Source organism: Crinia signifera, chromosome 4, assembly GCF_055691185.1.
Source record: "Crinia signifera chromosome 4, ASM5569118v1, whole genome shotgun sequence".
Taxonomy (NCBI): Eukaryota; Metazoa; Chordata; class Amphibia; order Anura; family Myobatrachidae; genus Crinia; species Crinia signifera.
The window spans coordinates 41,587,456-41,604,654 of NC_139220.1; the positions used below are offsets into that span (position 1 = coordinate 41,587,456).

A 17,199-nucleotide genomic window follows, 5' to 3' on the forward strand; every position below is an offset into this window, starting at 1 on the left:
GAATGTCGCTTGACTGCGCTAACCCTGTGAATACTTGTCCTTATTAGTCATCTGCTTGCTGGTGAAAGCTGGGTTAACCCTTTGGATTCTGGTGTTCAAGTACTTATCTAACATGAATGTGTATATTTGTCAACCTTTGGGTTTTGGTATCCTATTGGGTGCCGGACGCGGTCCCGACAGTCGGGATCCCGACAGTCATTTACCCGACGTCGGGATCCCGACAGTCAAAACGCAGACAGACAGGTGCCCGACAGCCACCCGCTATTTTCCCTCGTGGGGGTCCACGACCCGCATAGAGGGAGAATAGGATAGGTGGCGAGTATAGCGAGCCCTCAAGGGGCTTTGTTGCGCTCACCATGCTGTCTGAGTCCGGGCAGTCGGGATCCCGACGTCGGGCTAATGACTGTCGGGATCCCGACTGTCTGAACCCTATACCACACCCATCCTATTACTCTGAATGTCCTAAATTCAATTAAGTTATATGTATGTGAGTGATATGCAGTGGTTAAATTGAGGGGGAACGGGGTGGAACTGAGTTCCACCACCTGTAATTGTAGGTGGAACTAGTTCCACCTGCCCCACAGCTCTGCACTGAAATTACAAAAGATAAAAATGCTCCACCACCCACATCAATAGATGATGCACGTGGCACTAGTGGCACTACTGAGCTGGAGCTACCTGCCCCTCCTAAGGATCTGATGGCTTGATGTTTTTCCTCCACCTGTGGTCCGCGCCTCCTGGTACTCAAGGGTAAATGAGTTCCACCACCTCTCCTGGTCCACTTTAAGCCCTGGTGATATGCAAGACATGGGTGTGCTTCGACTAAAAGTGTAACTTGTGTGCAAACTTATGATTAGATTGAGTGTATAAATCCCTACGGTATCTTCCCACTCCCAGACAGGTTAAGTCTAGTTTTTGGCAGACATTTTTTCAGTTGGTACAAAGGGCCTAATTTGAATTGGCTCGCTAAGCTGCGTTCATTTGCTGTGTGAACGGGTTGATGGCACCTGCCAGGTGAACGAACGGCCGCCGTCCGAGAACACACATCCATTCTCATGGATGCGAGCGTACAGGCAAAAAATCATTCGATGGTTGGTGACCATCAAATTTTTTTTTTTGGCCATCGCAAATAAAAGTCAGTTTAAACCAGCCGCAGATAGAGAGGGGCCGAATGGGGCAATCGCCCCATGGGGTGATACCTGTGACCTAGACAGCGGGCGGCAGCGGTAGGAGGAGAGCAGCAGCAGCACTGTGCCCGGACATGGGTGGGGGGAGGCGGGCCCATCAGCAGCAGCAGAGAGAGAACGTTGCTGTGGTCGCACCAGGACCGTGACGCAGGGGGGAGTGTGCGGCATTGATGTTTCTGGAGCAGGGGCTGGACGAGGTGTGCAGGTACAGCCGGAGCCTGGAGGAGCAGTCTGCTGTGGTCTGTGTGTGTGTGGTAGTGTCCTGTCATGGCCCTGCGCAGCACACGAGTTCCCTGTGGCACGGAGTGGCCAGCCCCGCGTGGCGAGTGTCAGTGGTCGGGTGTCAGGCAGGCAGCACATGAGCTCCCGACAACCCGCAGCTGCCAGCCTCCCATCACCAGCAGCCATTAAAGGCCCCCGGGGAGAAGTATCCCCACGGCGCCAGTTAATTGCAACTGTTATGGAAGTTGTGGGTCAGGACTGGGGAGGGGTCAGGACTGGCAAGGGGGGAGTCGGACTGGATAGGGGAGTAGTCGGACTGGCGCTGACATCAGCCACCCGCCCCGTCCAGGCTTTGACCCGCCTGCATTCACATGGGGACGCCCAGCACTTGGCCATGAGTCAGCATGAATTAGGCCCAAAGTCTGTATCTGTATTATCAAGTTAATTCTAGATTTTTTCCTGTACTATAACTTCACTACATAAAACGTAACCAGTATACTCTACCGGGATTATAATACAAATACATCACAGCAAGGTGGGTGCATGCGTGAACCTGCACTGATCCAATCTTAAACCTCAACCAGTGATGCGATATCAAGCTTGATAAAGCTGGCATTTAGACCCAGCGAAACGCGTTGGTGCCCCCCCCTACCCCCTTGGACCTTGGTTGCTGAATTGGACCTTCACCTGCTTATTCATCTGGTCTTCAATAAACCAGCTGGTTCTCTTCATCTTCACCCTGTTTGGATGCCACAGACCATCATCGGGACGACTGACCGCATCACTGGTTGAGGTTTAAGATTGGTCCTCTATCAAAACATCTGTCAGGACCGATCCCTCCCGCAACACCCCAGAAAATTACTGGACTGCATTCCATCAGGACTCTTCACACTGGATCAGTACAGGTTCATATAACATTGGTGCCCCCAATCCTTGGTCCATCCCCAACACCTTGCCCATACTGTTTTATTGTGTATTAAATTGATACATTTTTTCAACTATCTGGCTGTCTTCCACTGTTAGCGCCGCTTAAAAACCTTCTTTTTCCTATATCATATGAAGGGATTGACCACTCCCTTATCTAAGCGGCTGCTATAAGAGAGGTTAAACCCTTTTCCTTTTTCCCATTTAAGTCTATGGCTATGTTGCACTGTCCTTACCAAGGAAATAAGAGAGCACATCTGTAGAGCTGACAGGTGATCAAACAGAGAAGTACAGTACAGTATCTAGCACACAACAGTGATTGCAGCATTAGATGCTCGATAGTTGGAAGACGTAGGTTATAATTGTACAGTTAGCTCGGACCAGGCAGCAAAAAGATTTATCTGTACTACACTTATTTTTGGGATCCTTATTCAATAACAGCACAAGGTCACTGGTTAATTGTGATGGATGAGATATGATAGAATAGGGTGTGGATGCTGGAACTATGACGGTGTAAACAGACCCAGCAGTCACTTTGATGGATAGGTACAGTGTTTGTATAATGCTAAATGAAGGCAGGTACAGCTATGGTAAATCCCTTGATTCAATTTGCAGCTACTAATTTCTCTGCAGCAATTATGGGCGAGGTTTGCTGTTAACCTCTCGGAGACATTAATATATGTGATCTGTATTTTATAGAGTACTCATTCTACGATAAATAAGGTAAAGCACTGATGAAACAGTGAAAGGGGGAACCACACAGATTAAGCAGATACAATTAAATCTATCATATAAATAAATGCTTACAAACAGATTTACCTGCCAAATGTCAAAAGGAGTTTTTTCAAGAGGTAAAAATATTCATATTTAACATGCTAAGAAATGTAGACAATATTGTTTTTTTTTTAGATATATTTTTTTTTACTGTGTACATATGTACAAAAGCAAGGCATATAGGCGCCGATTCAGACATGATCATTATGGGAGGAGTTTGTGACTGACTTTTATTTCTAGTTTCTATCATGTCCAACCTTTCCCTTCTCTGCTCCTGACCATTCCTCTAGACTATCTAGGCCATCAATCATTTGTTTTACCCCTCCTGGTGTGTCTACCCTGTTGCATACCTTTGTGACATCTGCAAAAAGTCATAATTTCCCTTCAATGTCATTTACAATGTCACAGATAAAAATATTAAAAAAGAACAGGTCCAAAGTACAGATCCCGGGGTACTCCACTGGTAACCTTTACCTCCGGTGATTGTTTACCTTCCACCTGCCCCCTCCAACTCTCCCTTCCTACAACCTACCCCTCCTCCACACAGCCTAACCCTCACCCTTCCTGTTAGTGCCTAATCATAACCTTTGTACCCCACAGCCTAAGCTTAACCCTCCCTTCTAAGCACCTAACCCTAACTTTCCCTCTGCCCTGCATTCTAAGCCCCGCTAGTGCCTAACCTAACATACACACCCTTTCCAGCTTAACCCTAAACTGCATACTTACGATCAGGATGCCAGAAGTTGGGATTTTAGCGTCGGCATCACCATTCATGTCCGGCTTCCATCGCCGGTGTTCTGGCTATCAGGACACCAGCATTCTGACTTCTGCCATCATGACGGCTCAGATGTTGACCACATCTCGAACTGGAGGACATTACAATGTATCATCTGATCTCAGTGTAATGTGGAGGGCAGTATAATGTTACATAATAAGAACTGGGGAACTGTAAAGTGGCATATGGAATGTAGGCACTATACTGTAGTATGACATAATATGAACGAGGGCACTATGTAATCTGGCATAATATATATACTGGGCACTTTATAATATGAATTTAGGGAAACTACATGTCATAATGTGAACTAGTGGTACCATTGGGTGATTCAGGACCAACAGGATGGGGCTGAATTCAGCAAGGTGGTGGGCAGCGTCTCAGCACTTGGTAAGCAGCGATTTTTGCTGATTACCGACCCAACAAGAATTAGGTCCAAGGTGACATCATGTAAACTAGGGAACTACAGTATGATGGTTCATAAAATAAGCTAGGATACAGGTTGAGTATCCCTTATCCGAATATCCGTTATCCGAGTTATTCCGAAAACCATACATTCCAGAAAGTGCAAATTTTTTTTTTACTGGGGACATCTGTAACAGCACTACAGGGGCCATGATCTGTAACTGGCACTATATATGTGCAAGAAAATGATGGCTTCGCATTCACATTCAGTACCTGAGATAGGACACAAACTTTGTTTCATGTTTTGAAACCTTGTTTTTTGAACAAATAAAATATGTGTGTGTATTTCATGTGCCTGATGTGTTTATACATCATAATTGCAAGATACTTCAAAATACATCATTGAAATATAAAAAAATATATATAAAAATATTCCAAAATACGGAATAATCTCATGTTTCCGAGCATTTTGGATAAGGGATACTCAACCTGTACTACTATGTGGCATAATATTAGCTAGGACACTACTTTGCAGCATATATGGCACTACTATTGGGAATAATATTAGCTAGGGCACTACTATGTGGTGTAATATTAGCTAGGGCACTGCTACATATTATCAGCTAGGCTACTACTATGGGGAATAATGTTAGCTAGGCTACTATGGGGGATAATGTCAGCTTGGATACTACTATGGGGGATAATGTTAGCTAGGCTACTACGGGGGATAATGTCAGCTTGGATACTACTATGGGGGATAATGTTAGCTAGGCTACTACGGGGGATAATGTCAGCTTGGATACTACTATGGGGGATAATGTTAGCTAGACTACTACTAAGGGGGATAATGTTAGCTAGGGCACTACTATGTGAAATTATCAGCTAGGCTACTACTATTGGGGATAATGTTAGCTAGGACACTACTACATGAAATAATGTTAGCTAGGGCACTACTAAGTGGCAAAATATTAGCTACGGCACTATTACAGGGCATAATATTAGCTAATTACTGATACCTCTCCCTATGCAAGGCAAGTCAGATGCATGGTTGCATAGGGAGAGGTATCAGCAGTAGAAAGAAAGTAATAATGCCACTGTATAGGTCGTTGGTACAACCTCATCTAGAGTACTGTGTTCAGTTCTGGAGGCCATATCTCCAGAAGGAAGGGCAACTAAAATGGTGCATGGCCTACATCACAAAACGTACCAGAAAAGACTAAAAGATCTTATACTGTATATGTATACTTTAGAGCAGAGGAGGGAAAGGGGGGACATGATAGAAACGTTCAAATATATCAAGGGTTTTAACAAGGTACAGGTGGGAGACATTCTTACAGGAAGAGGAGCAACAGAACATGAGGACATGCACAGAAACTAGAGGGAGGATGATTCAGGGGAAATAACTTCCCAGAAAGGGTAGTGGATAAGTGGAGTAGCCTCCCATCAGAGGTGGTAGAGGCAAATACAGTAAAGCAATTTAAACATGCTTGATATCCTTACAAATAAATAAGGATCAAATATGGTTTAAGGTAACATGTTTAAAAAAGGGGCAGACTAGATGGGCCAAGTGGTTCTTATCTGCCATCAAATTCTATGTTTCTATATTTGGGAACTTTGGTTCAGAAATGAGCTAGGACACTATTACAGTATGTGGCATAACATTTCTTACTGCTACAGAGAGGTGCCACTCAAAAGCATTGGCACAGGGGTTCCTTCAATATGTTCTTATGAGGCCCTTAAAGTTCTGATTATACTCTTGTATACATCCCTTGTATTGTTCATGTACCCTGTATATACTCTAACAGTAGACAGCTTTTTGTGAATTTATGGAGACTCTGAAAGCTCATTGGCAATTTTATGGAAGAGATGCCTTCATCACCTATCACACAAGGGACCTTACCACCTATTACAGAAAGTAACATACTACCTAACATAGATAAATCAAGCAGCGACAACATAGGCACAATGAAGATCTATGAAATAGAAAATAGGTTTAAATAAAAGGGCTGTAGAAGTTTGGACATGGAAATGATTTTTCAACTGCACTGATTTCAGGTGGATCTGTAGATTTCTCAGATGTGGATACAAGGTCTGGAATCTGCAGTGATGTGACTTACTGTAAGTGGGCTATTAGTTCCCAGTCTGCAAAAAAGGAAGCAGCGCAGCTGCGTATTTGGTGGTTAGTAAATTAATTAGAGTAGGTGCAAATTGGTTCCGGTTAATAGACTTACAGTGCCTAGATGGACAGTCAATAGGTCTATCCCAAAACGTTGACATGCAATAGGGTCAAAAGGTCGACAGTGTCATAATGGTGTCATGAAAAAAAGGTCAACATTGTCAAAAGGTTGACCTGAAGAAGGTAGACACATGACAAGGTCGACATCCCCATGGCCGTCAAACAACGCAATTTGCGGGTCTGCAAATTGGGAAGGGCTAAAATGATGTTTAGACTCGCCTCTCGCTGCGGATCCGCGAAAAACAGCCTTTTGTGTAGCATGGAAGGGGGGTGGGTGGGCTGCCTGGCCAATGCGGGAGGATTGCCCACCCTCCTGGGGAGCCGGGAGGGGGACCTGATTCTCGGGAGCCTCCCGGCAATTCCGGGAGTGTAGGCAAGCCTGCCGCACAGGGGTCCCCTACACTCTTTGGCCCTTATTCTGGTTCACTCACAAAGGCAAATTCCTTCTCTAATGCAGGGAACTGCATGTGGGGCAAACGTAACTTGAGCAGAGAGAATTACAATGAACCCTGGGCCGGGAGTCGGGACTCGCTTAGTCAGCCCAGCCGCCCTCAGCCTGCGTCTGTGTGCTGCACCTGCCCTGCCCGGCGCCTGCTGCTCACCCAACCGCCCGGCTGCTGCCGCCCGCAAACCAATGATGTCACGGTCTCCCCCATGTCCTCCCTGACTGAAGCTGCTGCTCAGGTCAGTCGTGATGACGAGTCGGCCGGGCAGCAGAAATCAGGAGGACACTCCCCTGCAACACTCCCTCCTCCCTGCAGCAGCGTCATCACTAGTCTCCGTCCCCAGCGCTGGCTGCCTGTAGCTTGTCGGAGGAGGAGGCTGACTGCTGCTGCCTTGGCAATGAGCAAATTTCAGTCCCTTTTGGCAACAAGCAAATTTCAGTCCCCTTTGGCAACGAGCTATTTCAGTCCCCCTTGGCAACAAGCTATTTCCATCCCCCTTGGCATCGAGCAAGTTCCTAGCAATGAGCATGTAGGTAAGTGGCATTTATGTGTCAAATGTGTAATGGGCATCACAGTTTGTTATATACTGTAGTATGTATTGGGCATCATGTGTGGCCTTATGTGTAATTGGCATTACGGCATGTGGCTTTATGTGTAATGGGTACTACAAAGTTGGCAAAATTGTGCAATGGGCATTATGGTGCGTGGTGCGTGGTATAATGTTAGTCCGCACCCCCCCCCCAAGAGCCTACTACAAATCAGGGGGGCGCGAAACATGCCCTTGCTCCGGTCACCGTGGCACCTAGCTACACCACTGCTCCTGCAGTGCACATGGTTTTGTCCATTTGAGAAGGAATTTGCCTTTGCGAGTGAGCATCTTAGTTAGGAGTAAGAGTTGAAAGAACTCAGCGACCACAAAATACGTTCTATAGCACATTTTCCGTGCTACAGATGAGGGACTCCATTTTGAAAAAGTATCCATTGGACATGCTATCTGGCTGTGTGCCCACTCACCACAGCCAATCGGCACCAGAAGTCAGTGTCTTCTTGACCAATTAAAATCGGTACCCGCCAGCAACACATGGCAGATTCAGAAAAACCCAATTTGACACCAATGTATACAATGCTGTTCAAAGAATATATGTTACTTATATTAGTCCCTCCCCCATTGGAGCTTTGCAGTATAGTATAACATTCCTAACACACCAGTGTACTCGTCTTTTTTGTCAATTGCATTTATAGATTTTGAAAGTGTAAACTAGTAGTAAGCAAGAGCATTAATACTGCTATGTGGCATAATGTGTAAAGTGCACAACAACTGTGTGGGCATAATATGGAAAGGGCACTACTACTGTGTGGTGTACTATTGTCTGACATAACGTGAAAGGGGCACCTACTAGAGGTGTAGCTCACAAGAATGGACTATCTGGTGACGCCACGCCCTTTTAGTGAGGTCACACCCCTTTTCTGAGGGCATGCAAAAATGTAATTCGCCGCTAACCGCTCCACTCATTTTCTTCTGCCCTTGGCTCTAACCCTAACACCCCCCTCCTGCAGCCTAACCAAAACCCTAACCATAACCATCCCCTCCCGCTGCCTAACCTCACAACTTAATCTAATACGCACTGTCAGGATTTTGACCGTTGAGATTCCAATGTCAGGATTGTGACCATTGGGATGGTGATCGCCGGGATCCTGACTACAGTGCGTTGGGTCAGGTTAGAATGAAACAGCCAAGACTCTACTGCTTGTGCTCATAACATGCTTACGTGCAATGGTCTTACAGCAAGGGCTCCGTAGCCCATATGTGCCAGCCTGCATATACAGATGGGGCTTGTGTCATCTTTGCAGGGCTGGCGTTTCTAACGCCAGCCCCGCCATCACGCCAGCCCCCGCCAGGGGGCGCGCACGAGACGCTCGCGCGCCCCCTGGGCAACGGAGCCTGCCTCCGGTCCCTGTTGCCTCCCCCGCCATCGCTGCCAGTCGCCCTCGCCGCCCCCCCTAACCCTGCCTGTCTCCCTGAAGCGGAGACGGGCAGGGACACGCAGCATCCCCGCCGAGAGACTGGGAGGCGCGTGCGTGTGAGATGCACGCGTGTCCCAGTTCAGTGTAGCCCCTGCCGCCGGCGCTAGCCAGCGGGGAGGGTCTGGCGAGCCCCGGCCAAGGATGTAAGCATTTTATGAGCACAAGCAGTAGAGTTTTGGATGACCATGACACAATACACTTCTATGATTATATGTTCATTGAACATAGTTCTAATCTTGATCTTTGTATATAACAACAATTAATAAATACTGAGTCACAAATCTCAAGGTGACCAATGCCATACACTACCACAAAACTACCGAATATGATGTATCGGTGGCGATCTAGCTGTCGTGGAGCCTGGCAGGAATTGCAGAGGTATCGCATGCAAGACTGCATGCAATACCTCGGACTGTTGTATAGGGGCCTTTGACTATGGGGTGTATTCAATCTATGCCGATCCCGACAGGATAAATATCGACTCTCCCCTCTTCAATACTGCCATTAACAACAGCAATGAAAGCTGTCAGATCTGACTTTTTTAAAGTTTGACAATCCATGGCGGAAACGGCCACGGATTGTCAAATTCATAGAAGTTCTTCGTCAATCCATGTTCGTTTCCGCCGATCCACGGACTTTACGACACTCGTCAGTCAGAACATTGAAGTCTGACTGTGGAATTACTGTACTGTTGGGTCAAACGAAAACAGCCCAGGATTCTGAATGTCGGGATGTCCTGCAAGTCGCAATTCCAGATTGAATGCCCCCTTTTGTCAGATAGTGAAAACTGTGTCTTATGTTCAGAATAATATGAATTTCACTGTTAATGAGTATAGAAAACAATTCCAGGACAAACTGTATTGAAGGGAAGAAAATATCATACTAATAATAATTAATTTTTAAGGTTTAACTGTCGCAAAATCAGTAACAAAAAAAAAAAAATCTCCCACATATAACTTACTGTTATCCAAGTGGTTGGCCTTGATAATTTTTTCAGAATAATCGGAAACACTGGAACATTCAATCTAATCAAAAGTAGACAAACAAAAAAGTCATGCTATAGGTTTTTGAAAGATACAAAACAAATTGATAGGCAGAAATTATATGTAATGCTCTAGAAATGTCACATAGACAGAAAACGGATTCATTAAAGAAATACTGCAAAAAGAACACATACAATATGGGCCTTATTCTAGTTCACTCTTTCTGACAAAATCCTTCTTAGATGGACAAAACCATGTGCACTGCAGGGGGGCAGATGTAACATGTATATAGGGAATTCGATTTGGGTGAGTTATTTTATTTCTGTGCAGGGTAATTACTGGCTGCTTTATTTTTACACTGCACTATAGATCTTACTTTGAAGTAAAACCCCACCCAAATCTAATTCTCTCGGCACAAGTAACATCTGCCCCACCTGCAGTGCACATGGTTTTGTCCATCTAAGAAGGAAAATTTCAGAAAGAGTGAACCAAAATAACCCCCAATATAACCCATAAGAACTAATCACGTATCCGCTTTTGTTTGTTGTATAAACGCTGATGTTTGGTTGGTCGCCACATTCTGCATTTCACCGTTAAACTCTACAGGTGGAATTTGGCCATAAGGTGTTCCCAGTTCTACCATAACAACAAGCAGTATGACACAACGTCTGTCACTGTCTCAATTTTATTTATAGATGCTCAATTCTGCAAAATTAGAATTTACAAATACAGGGGCAGGTGTACTAAGCTGGGTATTGGTCACTGGGTTGACCCTATATGGACAAAACATCTGGATCCAACTTTTCACTGGCCGCTTTTTTTATTTTGAGCAAAAAACATCCATCTTTTCATGAACTTGGACGCCCGATTTTGCAAAATGTATTGAAAGTTTGATTCAGACCAGCTCGTAGTAGACAGAATTTGGCTCCTTCCCTGATGTTTAGGGTTTGCATATGTCCCGTTTATGCACATGTGCAAACCCCAGGAGGGAACGGCGTGAGTTTCACACTTGGGGGGGGGGGGGGGGGGGGGCAGGCAGCGCTTACCTGTTTGCTAGGCAGTGAGTATATGCAGCCTAGCAAAAAGGTCTCAATCAGGCCCAATATCGAGGGCTGTACTCCAGAAAAGGGGGTGTTGCCACTCAAATAGGGGTGTGACCACGAAAAAGGGTGCGGTGTCATTGAGTGATAAAGTAAGAGACAAAGGGTGTTGGCGAAAGAGAAAGGGGGAGAGTGCTTTATGGCAAAAGCGGGAGAGAGAATGAGAGAGAAAGAGACAGAGAAGAGCAAGAGAGAAAGGGAGGGGGCAAATAGGAGTGAGTGTCAGCAAGAGACATGGGGGGAGAAAGAGAGAGTATCAACGAGAGACATGGGAGAGAGTGTCAGTGAGAGACATGGGGGGAGAGAATGTCAGTGAGAGACATGGGGTAGATGGTGTCAGCGACAGCCGTGGGGGGAGAGAGAGTGTCAGCAAAAGCCATTGGGGGAGAGAGAGAGTATCAGCGAGAGACATGGGGGAGGGGGGGGGGAGAGTATAAGCAAGAGCCATGGGGGAAGAGAGAGAGTGTCAGTGAGAGCCATGGATGAAGAGAGAGAGAGTGTCAGTGAGGGACATGGGGGAGAGTGTGTAAGCAACAGACATGGGGGCAGAGAAAGTGTCAGTGAGAGACATGGGGGAGGGAGAGAGTGTGTCAGTGAGAGACGGGGAGAAACAGCTGACCTCGCACAGGGCAGAGTGCGGCGGGAGATATATCTATATATATGCATTCACTATATCAGCAGTGTCTCACAGCCGTGCTGGTGTAGGATTGTGCAATTGGTCTGTGATGTACAGTATAGTCATGTGAGCATTAACACTAAATTATTTAGGTGGCCTTGATTACTTTCAATGCATTTCATGGTGTGTATCGTTACATCGTGCTGTAAAAAGGGGGACTCTGCTGCTGTAATGTGTAAAAAGGGGAACTCTACTGCCGTAATTTGAACATTGGAGACAACTACAGTATGCTGCGTAGTATAAAGTGGCATTAATTTGTGGCCACGCCCCTTCCCCATGAAGCCACTCCCCTATATTTTTGGCTTGAGCACCCACCAACAAAAACATAAATCGGCACCTAAGCACCCATCCATAACATTCTACACAATGGTTGGAAGATGTTTAAATAACACAGTCCCTGATCAGCAGGTGGTAGCTATATAAAATGCACAATCAGTGACGGAAGATATGAATTACGAGGTCACGTACGTGGATGATGAAAATATGGAACTGCAGGGGTTCAATGGTCACAGTACTTCTTGTGCATAATGCATCGTACATTAGTTGTTTCTCTTAACAAATGCTTTTATAATCCAAAGGAAAAAAGCACAGTTACAGTGTAGGAGCCGTGGTACATATAATACGTAATTATCCTGAAATCTTCCAGAATAATATTAGTAATTGTATTCTAGTAATAAGACTATTAATTCCTGTCCTGTCAGCACAGAAAGGTACAGTGCGATTTAAAGTGTAACAAGCAATGAAATTGGCAGAAACGTCTTTCTCATAATAGGAAAGGAAATAAACAGCTTGCAGAGAGAACACAGGAGCAATTCAATGCTGGAATAGATTTTCTAGTCCCACAGGTATAGTGAATTGCAACAATGTAGCTCATGGTTTCTCCTGTTCACCCTTTGAGGACTGGAGTAAATTTGTTACTGAAAATTGCTATTCGTACGTATTACAGACTGTAAATTACTTTTTTTTTTTTAAGGGCAAATTATATATTTACTGTATGTTACATTTTGGTGGGGACCTTCCAGCGCTCTGTGAAGAATATTAAATTTGCCCACAGGCACATGACCATTTTTAAGAATGAAAACATAACTGACATACTGTGCTTGCCCATTTGAACCGTTTGCATCATATTGGCAGCTTGGTATCTGTTAGGCCCATACACACTAGTAGATTTTCAGACTTTGCCATAATCTCTTGTAGATAAATCTTTCACCAAAGTAGTGCGTACACACTGAGCTATTTTCCCCAAAGCGCAAGAGATTTTCAGGAGGTGAAGGACTTTGCTGAAAATCTTTCAGCCCGACGGCCATACACACCTAGCGATGATGTCCATCATCGCTAGATGTGCTGGTAAAACCAGCCGACGGCCCATCTCACTAGCAATGATGCAGGAGCGCGCATCATCGCTACTCAGCCACCGCTGGGCCAAACACACTGGGATATTTTCAGCTGAAAATTGTCAAGTGTGTATAGGCCAAAGATGGGAGTGCTATTGAAGATGGGATGTTGCCCATAGCCACAGGCAATAGTGCAACTGGCCATTGATGGTGTTAAACTATCCAATGGATGACTGTAAATCTTTTTACCTATCAATGGTCATCCATTGTATTTTACTGATTGGCCTGTGGGACAATCAAAACAAGGGGACGGGGCTTCGCGGGTGTTGGGGGGTGGAGCTATGCTCTGTGTCCCGACACTTTGTAAAAAAGCAAATGCAAAACATTGATGGAGGCAAACCTGGTTTTCCCCTATCGATTGCAAAAGTTTTCCACATTGACCATTGATGATTTTAAATTATCGATGGTCAATGGCCATCCCTACTGCCTACACCCTGTGTTACATTGCCTTTGTTGTGCAGTTGTGCTTGCAGTTCATGTTCTCTTGGACAGTGCATTGCATGGGAAATGATGCCATTACTTACCCCATATACTTTTTTAGCACCGGCCTTTGCTGCAAACATAGAGAGTATTCCGGTACCACTGCCAATATCCAAGACTACTTTGTCCTTAAACACGTGTTTATTGTGATACATGGAGTTTCTGTAGGTAAGTGTGCGAACTTCATCTTTTAACATCTCCTACAAACACAAAGAACAAAGAAATATAAGATCACAACGTTGGATAGAAAAACATTAATAATAGTAATATCCATGCATGATGTAAAATGGGGAAACAATACCATATTGGAACAAACTAACATACAATTATCGGTGCTCCCATCTGCCATTGAGCATGTTACATGAATACTGTTGGTGGAATTCAAATTAAATTGGGAGAATTCATTGGAAATCAAAAAAGCACCCATGATGCAGCATATCTGTCCCATGAACCGATTCGTATGGGAACGCCCATCGGATAATATATCATGTGATTTGGCCACTTTTTACCCAATGTCTCGGTACTGATAGGCAACATTCCCTCTTCAACAGAACTACTATCTTAGTAAATAAACCCCACAGTGTCCTCTTTGTTTTGGTGAATAGATTGCATTTTCTGTAGATTGGTTTAACAGCATCACAAAGGAGGGGCGGGATGTATAAGGCATTTTCCAAAAAATGAGCGTAGATATGTAAATAAAGAGGCAGCTCGGACATGCTCTATAGGCAGGGCTATTTTTCAGTAGGCTCCAGCAGGAACTGAGGCCCTTATTCTAGTTCACTCTTTCTGACAAAATATTTCTTAGATGGACAAAACCATGTGCACTGCAGGTGAGGCAGGTGTTACTTGTGCAGAGATAATTAGATTTGGGTGGGGTTTTACACCTGCCTCACCTGCAGTGCACACGGTTTTGTCCATCTAAGAAATATTTTGTCAGAAAGAGTGAACTAGAATAAGGGCCTCAGTTCCTGCTGGAGCCTACTGAAAAATAGCCCTGTCTATAGGGCAATTTGGGAGTCTGTCTTAATAAATATAAATTTTATTTTAAATAAAATAATTAATTTCCTTGTATTAACACTTTTTTCACAATTGTCCATTTGAGTGTATGATATATATTTTTCTATATTGCATATTCTTTAACTTTTTAAATGAAAAGAACACTCCTTGGTGTAAAATGTAAAGATTGCTTCTGGTTATCTAGCAAAAGCCATTTAACCTCACAAACTACAGATGGAGCAGCTCTCATCAGAGCTGCTGCTGGCGATCCCATCTCCATCTGCCTCCGCTTGCCATCCGCCAGAAGGGGGCGTGCGTGCACAAGACGCTTGCGCGCCCTGTTCTGACGGAGCCCTCCGCCGCCCTCCCGTAACTGCCCACACCCTGCAGAAACCCAGGCCATCCTCCTAAAGGGGGGATGGGCAGGGTTTCCGCTCCTCATCGCTGAGTGAAGCGGACGCGCGTGCGTGTGAGACGCTCGCACGTCCCTGTCAGATGCAGCGCCTCTCCACCAGCATAAGCCAGCGCTAGGAATCTGGCAATTCTCAGCATTGGCTGAGAGGCGCTACATCTGTAACTTAATGTTAGCAAAAAATCCAGACCTTCTTCCTTTGCTTTACTTTACTTACGGTTCACCAGCCATAGACCAGAGAATTAACATCTTCTACACATGCCATTATTTCTGGATTTCCAAACTTCCGCTTTAATAAATACATTTTGAAATATATTTTTGAGCCTTAGGGCGGCATCCTATTACCTGCAATCACTGTGTCACGACCAGTGAGTTACGTGAACCCGGACCTGGACCGTGTCTTAAGTTTAGAAGGTGTCTGGCTTAATGCACTGCCTCCTTATCTACTGAGGGTGCAATGGGAAGGAGTATCCGGTAGTTGATGAAGACCCAAGATGAAGAAAGGGAGTCTAAACTCACCAGCGGTCTTCGCTAGGAATCCCCGCAAGGGAATTTGGACTACACTGTGACTGGTGAGCAGGTTGCAGTTCTCCGCTTGGGTCACTGAATACCCCCTTGTAATTAGGAACCTTAATCAACTGGAACAGGAGAGTACTGGATTGGATAGAAGAACTGGGTACTAATTCAGTGACTGACAGATGAGCTGAGACACTGGATACTGATCTAGAGACGCTAGACTGGCTGAGACATTGGATACCAAACCAGTGGCAGCCAAACTGGCTTAGAAAGATGAAGACAGAACCCAGGATTAACCAGGCAGGCTGGCCTGGACTCCATGAAGTAACATAGCTGATAGTGAAGACAGGACTGCAGAATGACCAGATGGTCTGCACTGGATTGTGCTGATGGTGGAGACAGGACCAGAGAAGGACCAGGCAGAATGGACTAGAATTGCTGTGGTGATAACGTAGAGGAAGAAACCCAAAGTGAACCACTGAACAAAGACTGCTGAACCACTATGAGGAGCTCAGAGAACACTCAAACAGATTAACTGTGAATAAGGTTGCCCTCGCAAATTGGTAATTTTGAGCTTTCCCCTAAACACCTACTGTAGGGCTTCTTGCTGATTTTGTTCCTGCAGCATGGAAGAAGGAAGTTCATACTATTGGCCTGCAGGCACTCAGATGACCCCAATAAACATGGTGGCGCCCAGTAGTAGCACCTGCTGAGGGAGGACCCCTGCAAGCAGGAACGGACAGAGAATACTGATGGACAGCACCATCACCTACCCTGCTGGTTGCAAGCACAAGCCTGATGTGACCTCCGGAGCATCTACAGAGGTAAGCGCCCTCTGCTGATACCTGACACACTGATCAAGGGTAATAGGCTTGCAGAGGACTATTTATTTAGCCTGGACTATCTAATTAGCCGCGAACCTGCCCAGTTTTCCAGCAAAAATTAGGCTGCGGCTGCCGAAAACACACGTTTCACTGAGTGTGAGTTTTCGGCAGAACTTGTGTTTTTTATCGGGCTAATAGGATAATCTGATAAAAGCATATCAGCAAAAACAGCAAAACAAAATAAGTTTTCCCCTCCCGATGTTTTATCTGGGCTAATAGGATACCACTGCTTATAGTAATAAAACAAAACCCAGAAAATTAATTAATATTGGAGAACAAGGTCAATCTTCACTGACATGTCTGTAATGGAAATCTGTTTATAGATCCCGAGTTAATAACTCCACTGTAGAGCTGACCACTTATCTGAATAACATTTTCCTAGTTTAAACGCCCAATCGAGACAATTCTTACACGTCCTTTTTACGATAGAAGAGTTTGAATTTGCTATGAAGGCTTTTCCTAAGGCTAAAGCCCCCGGTGTGGACTTCCTCCCAGTTGAACTGTAGAAGACTCATATAGAATTTTTTGCTCCAAAACTGTTGTTACTATTTAGTTCGCTGAGTATGGCTCTCTCCCTCCCTCTATGGCGGAAGTATTGATAGTTAATACCAAAACCAGACAAGGACCCTTTGTCTCACATGCTCGCGTGGCCCATTGTTGAGAATGGGGCACGTGAGCGTCTCGTGTGTGCACACCCCATTCTTGGCGGACGGTGGACCTGGGGAGGCAAGGCGGTAATCGCGCCAGGAGCTGCACTAACGAGA

The 17,199-nt window shown here is 45.2% G+C and overlaps 1 protein-coding gene across 7 annotated transcripts in view; it reads right to left on the reverse strand.

The window, feature by feature from the left end:
- PRMT8 (protein arginine methyltransferase 8) overlaps positions 1–17,199 on the reverse strand; it is a 194,337-nt gene that overhangs the window by 82,090 nt on the left and 95,048 nt on the right. For all 7 annotated transcript variants that reach the window (XM_083181635.1, XM_083181634.1, XM_083181636.1 and 4 more), the window contains 2 exons: positions 13,672–13,827; positions 9,956–10,019 (listed from right to left, as the gene is read on the reverse strand). In XM_083181635.1, the coding sequence (XP_083037761.1) occupies positions 9,956–10,019; positions 13,672–13,827 (220 nt within the window). The remainder of the gene's footprint in view (positions 1–9,955; positions 10,020–13,671; positions 13,828–17,199) is intronic.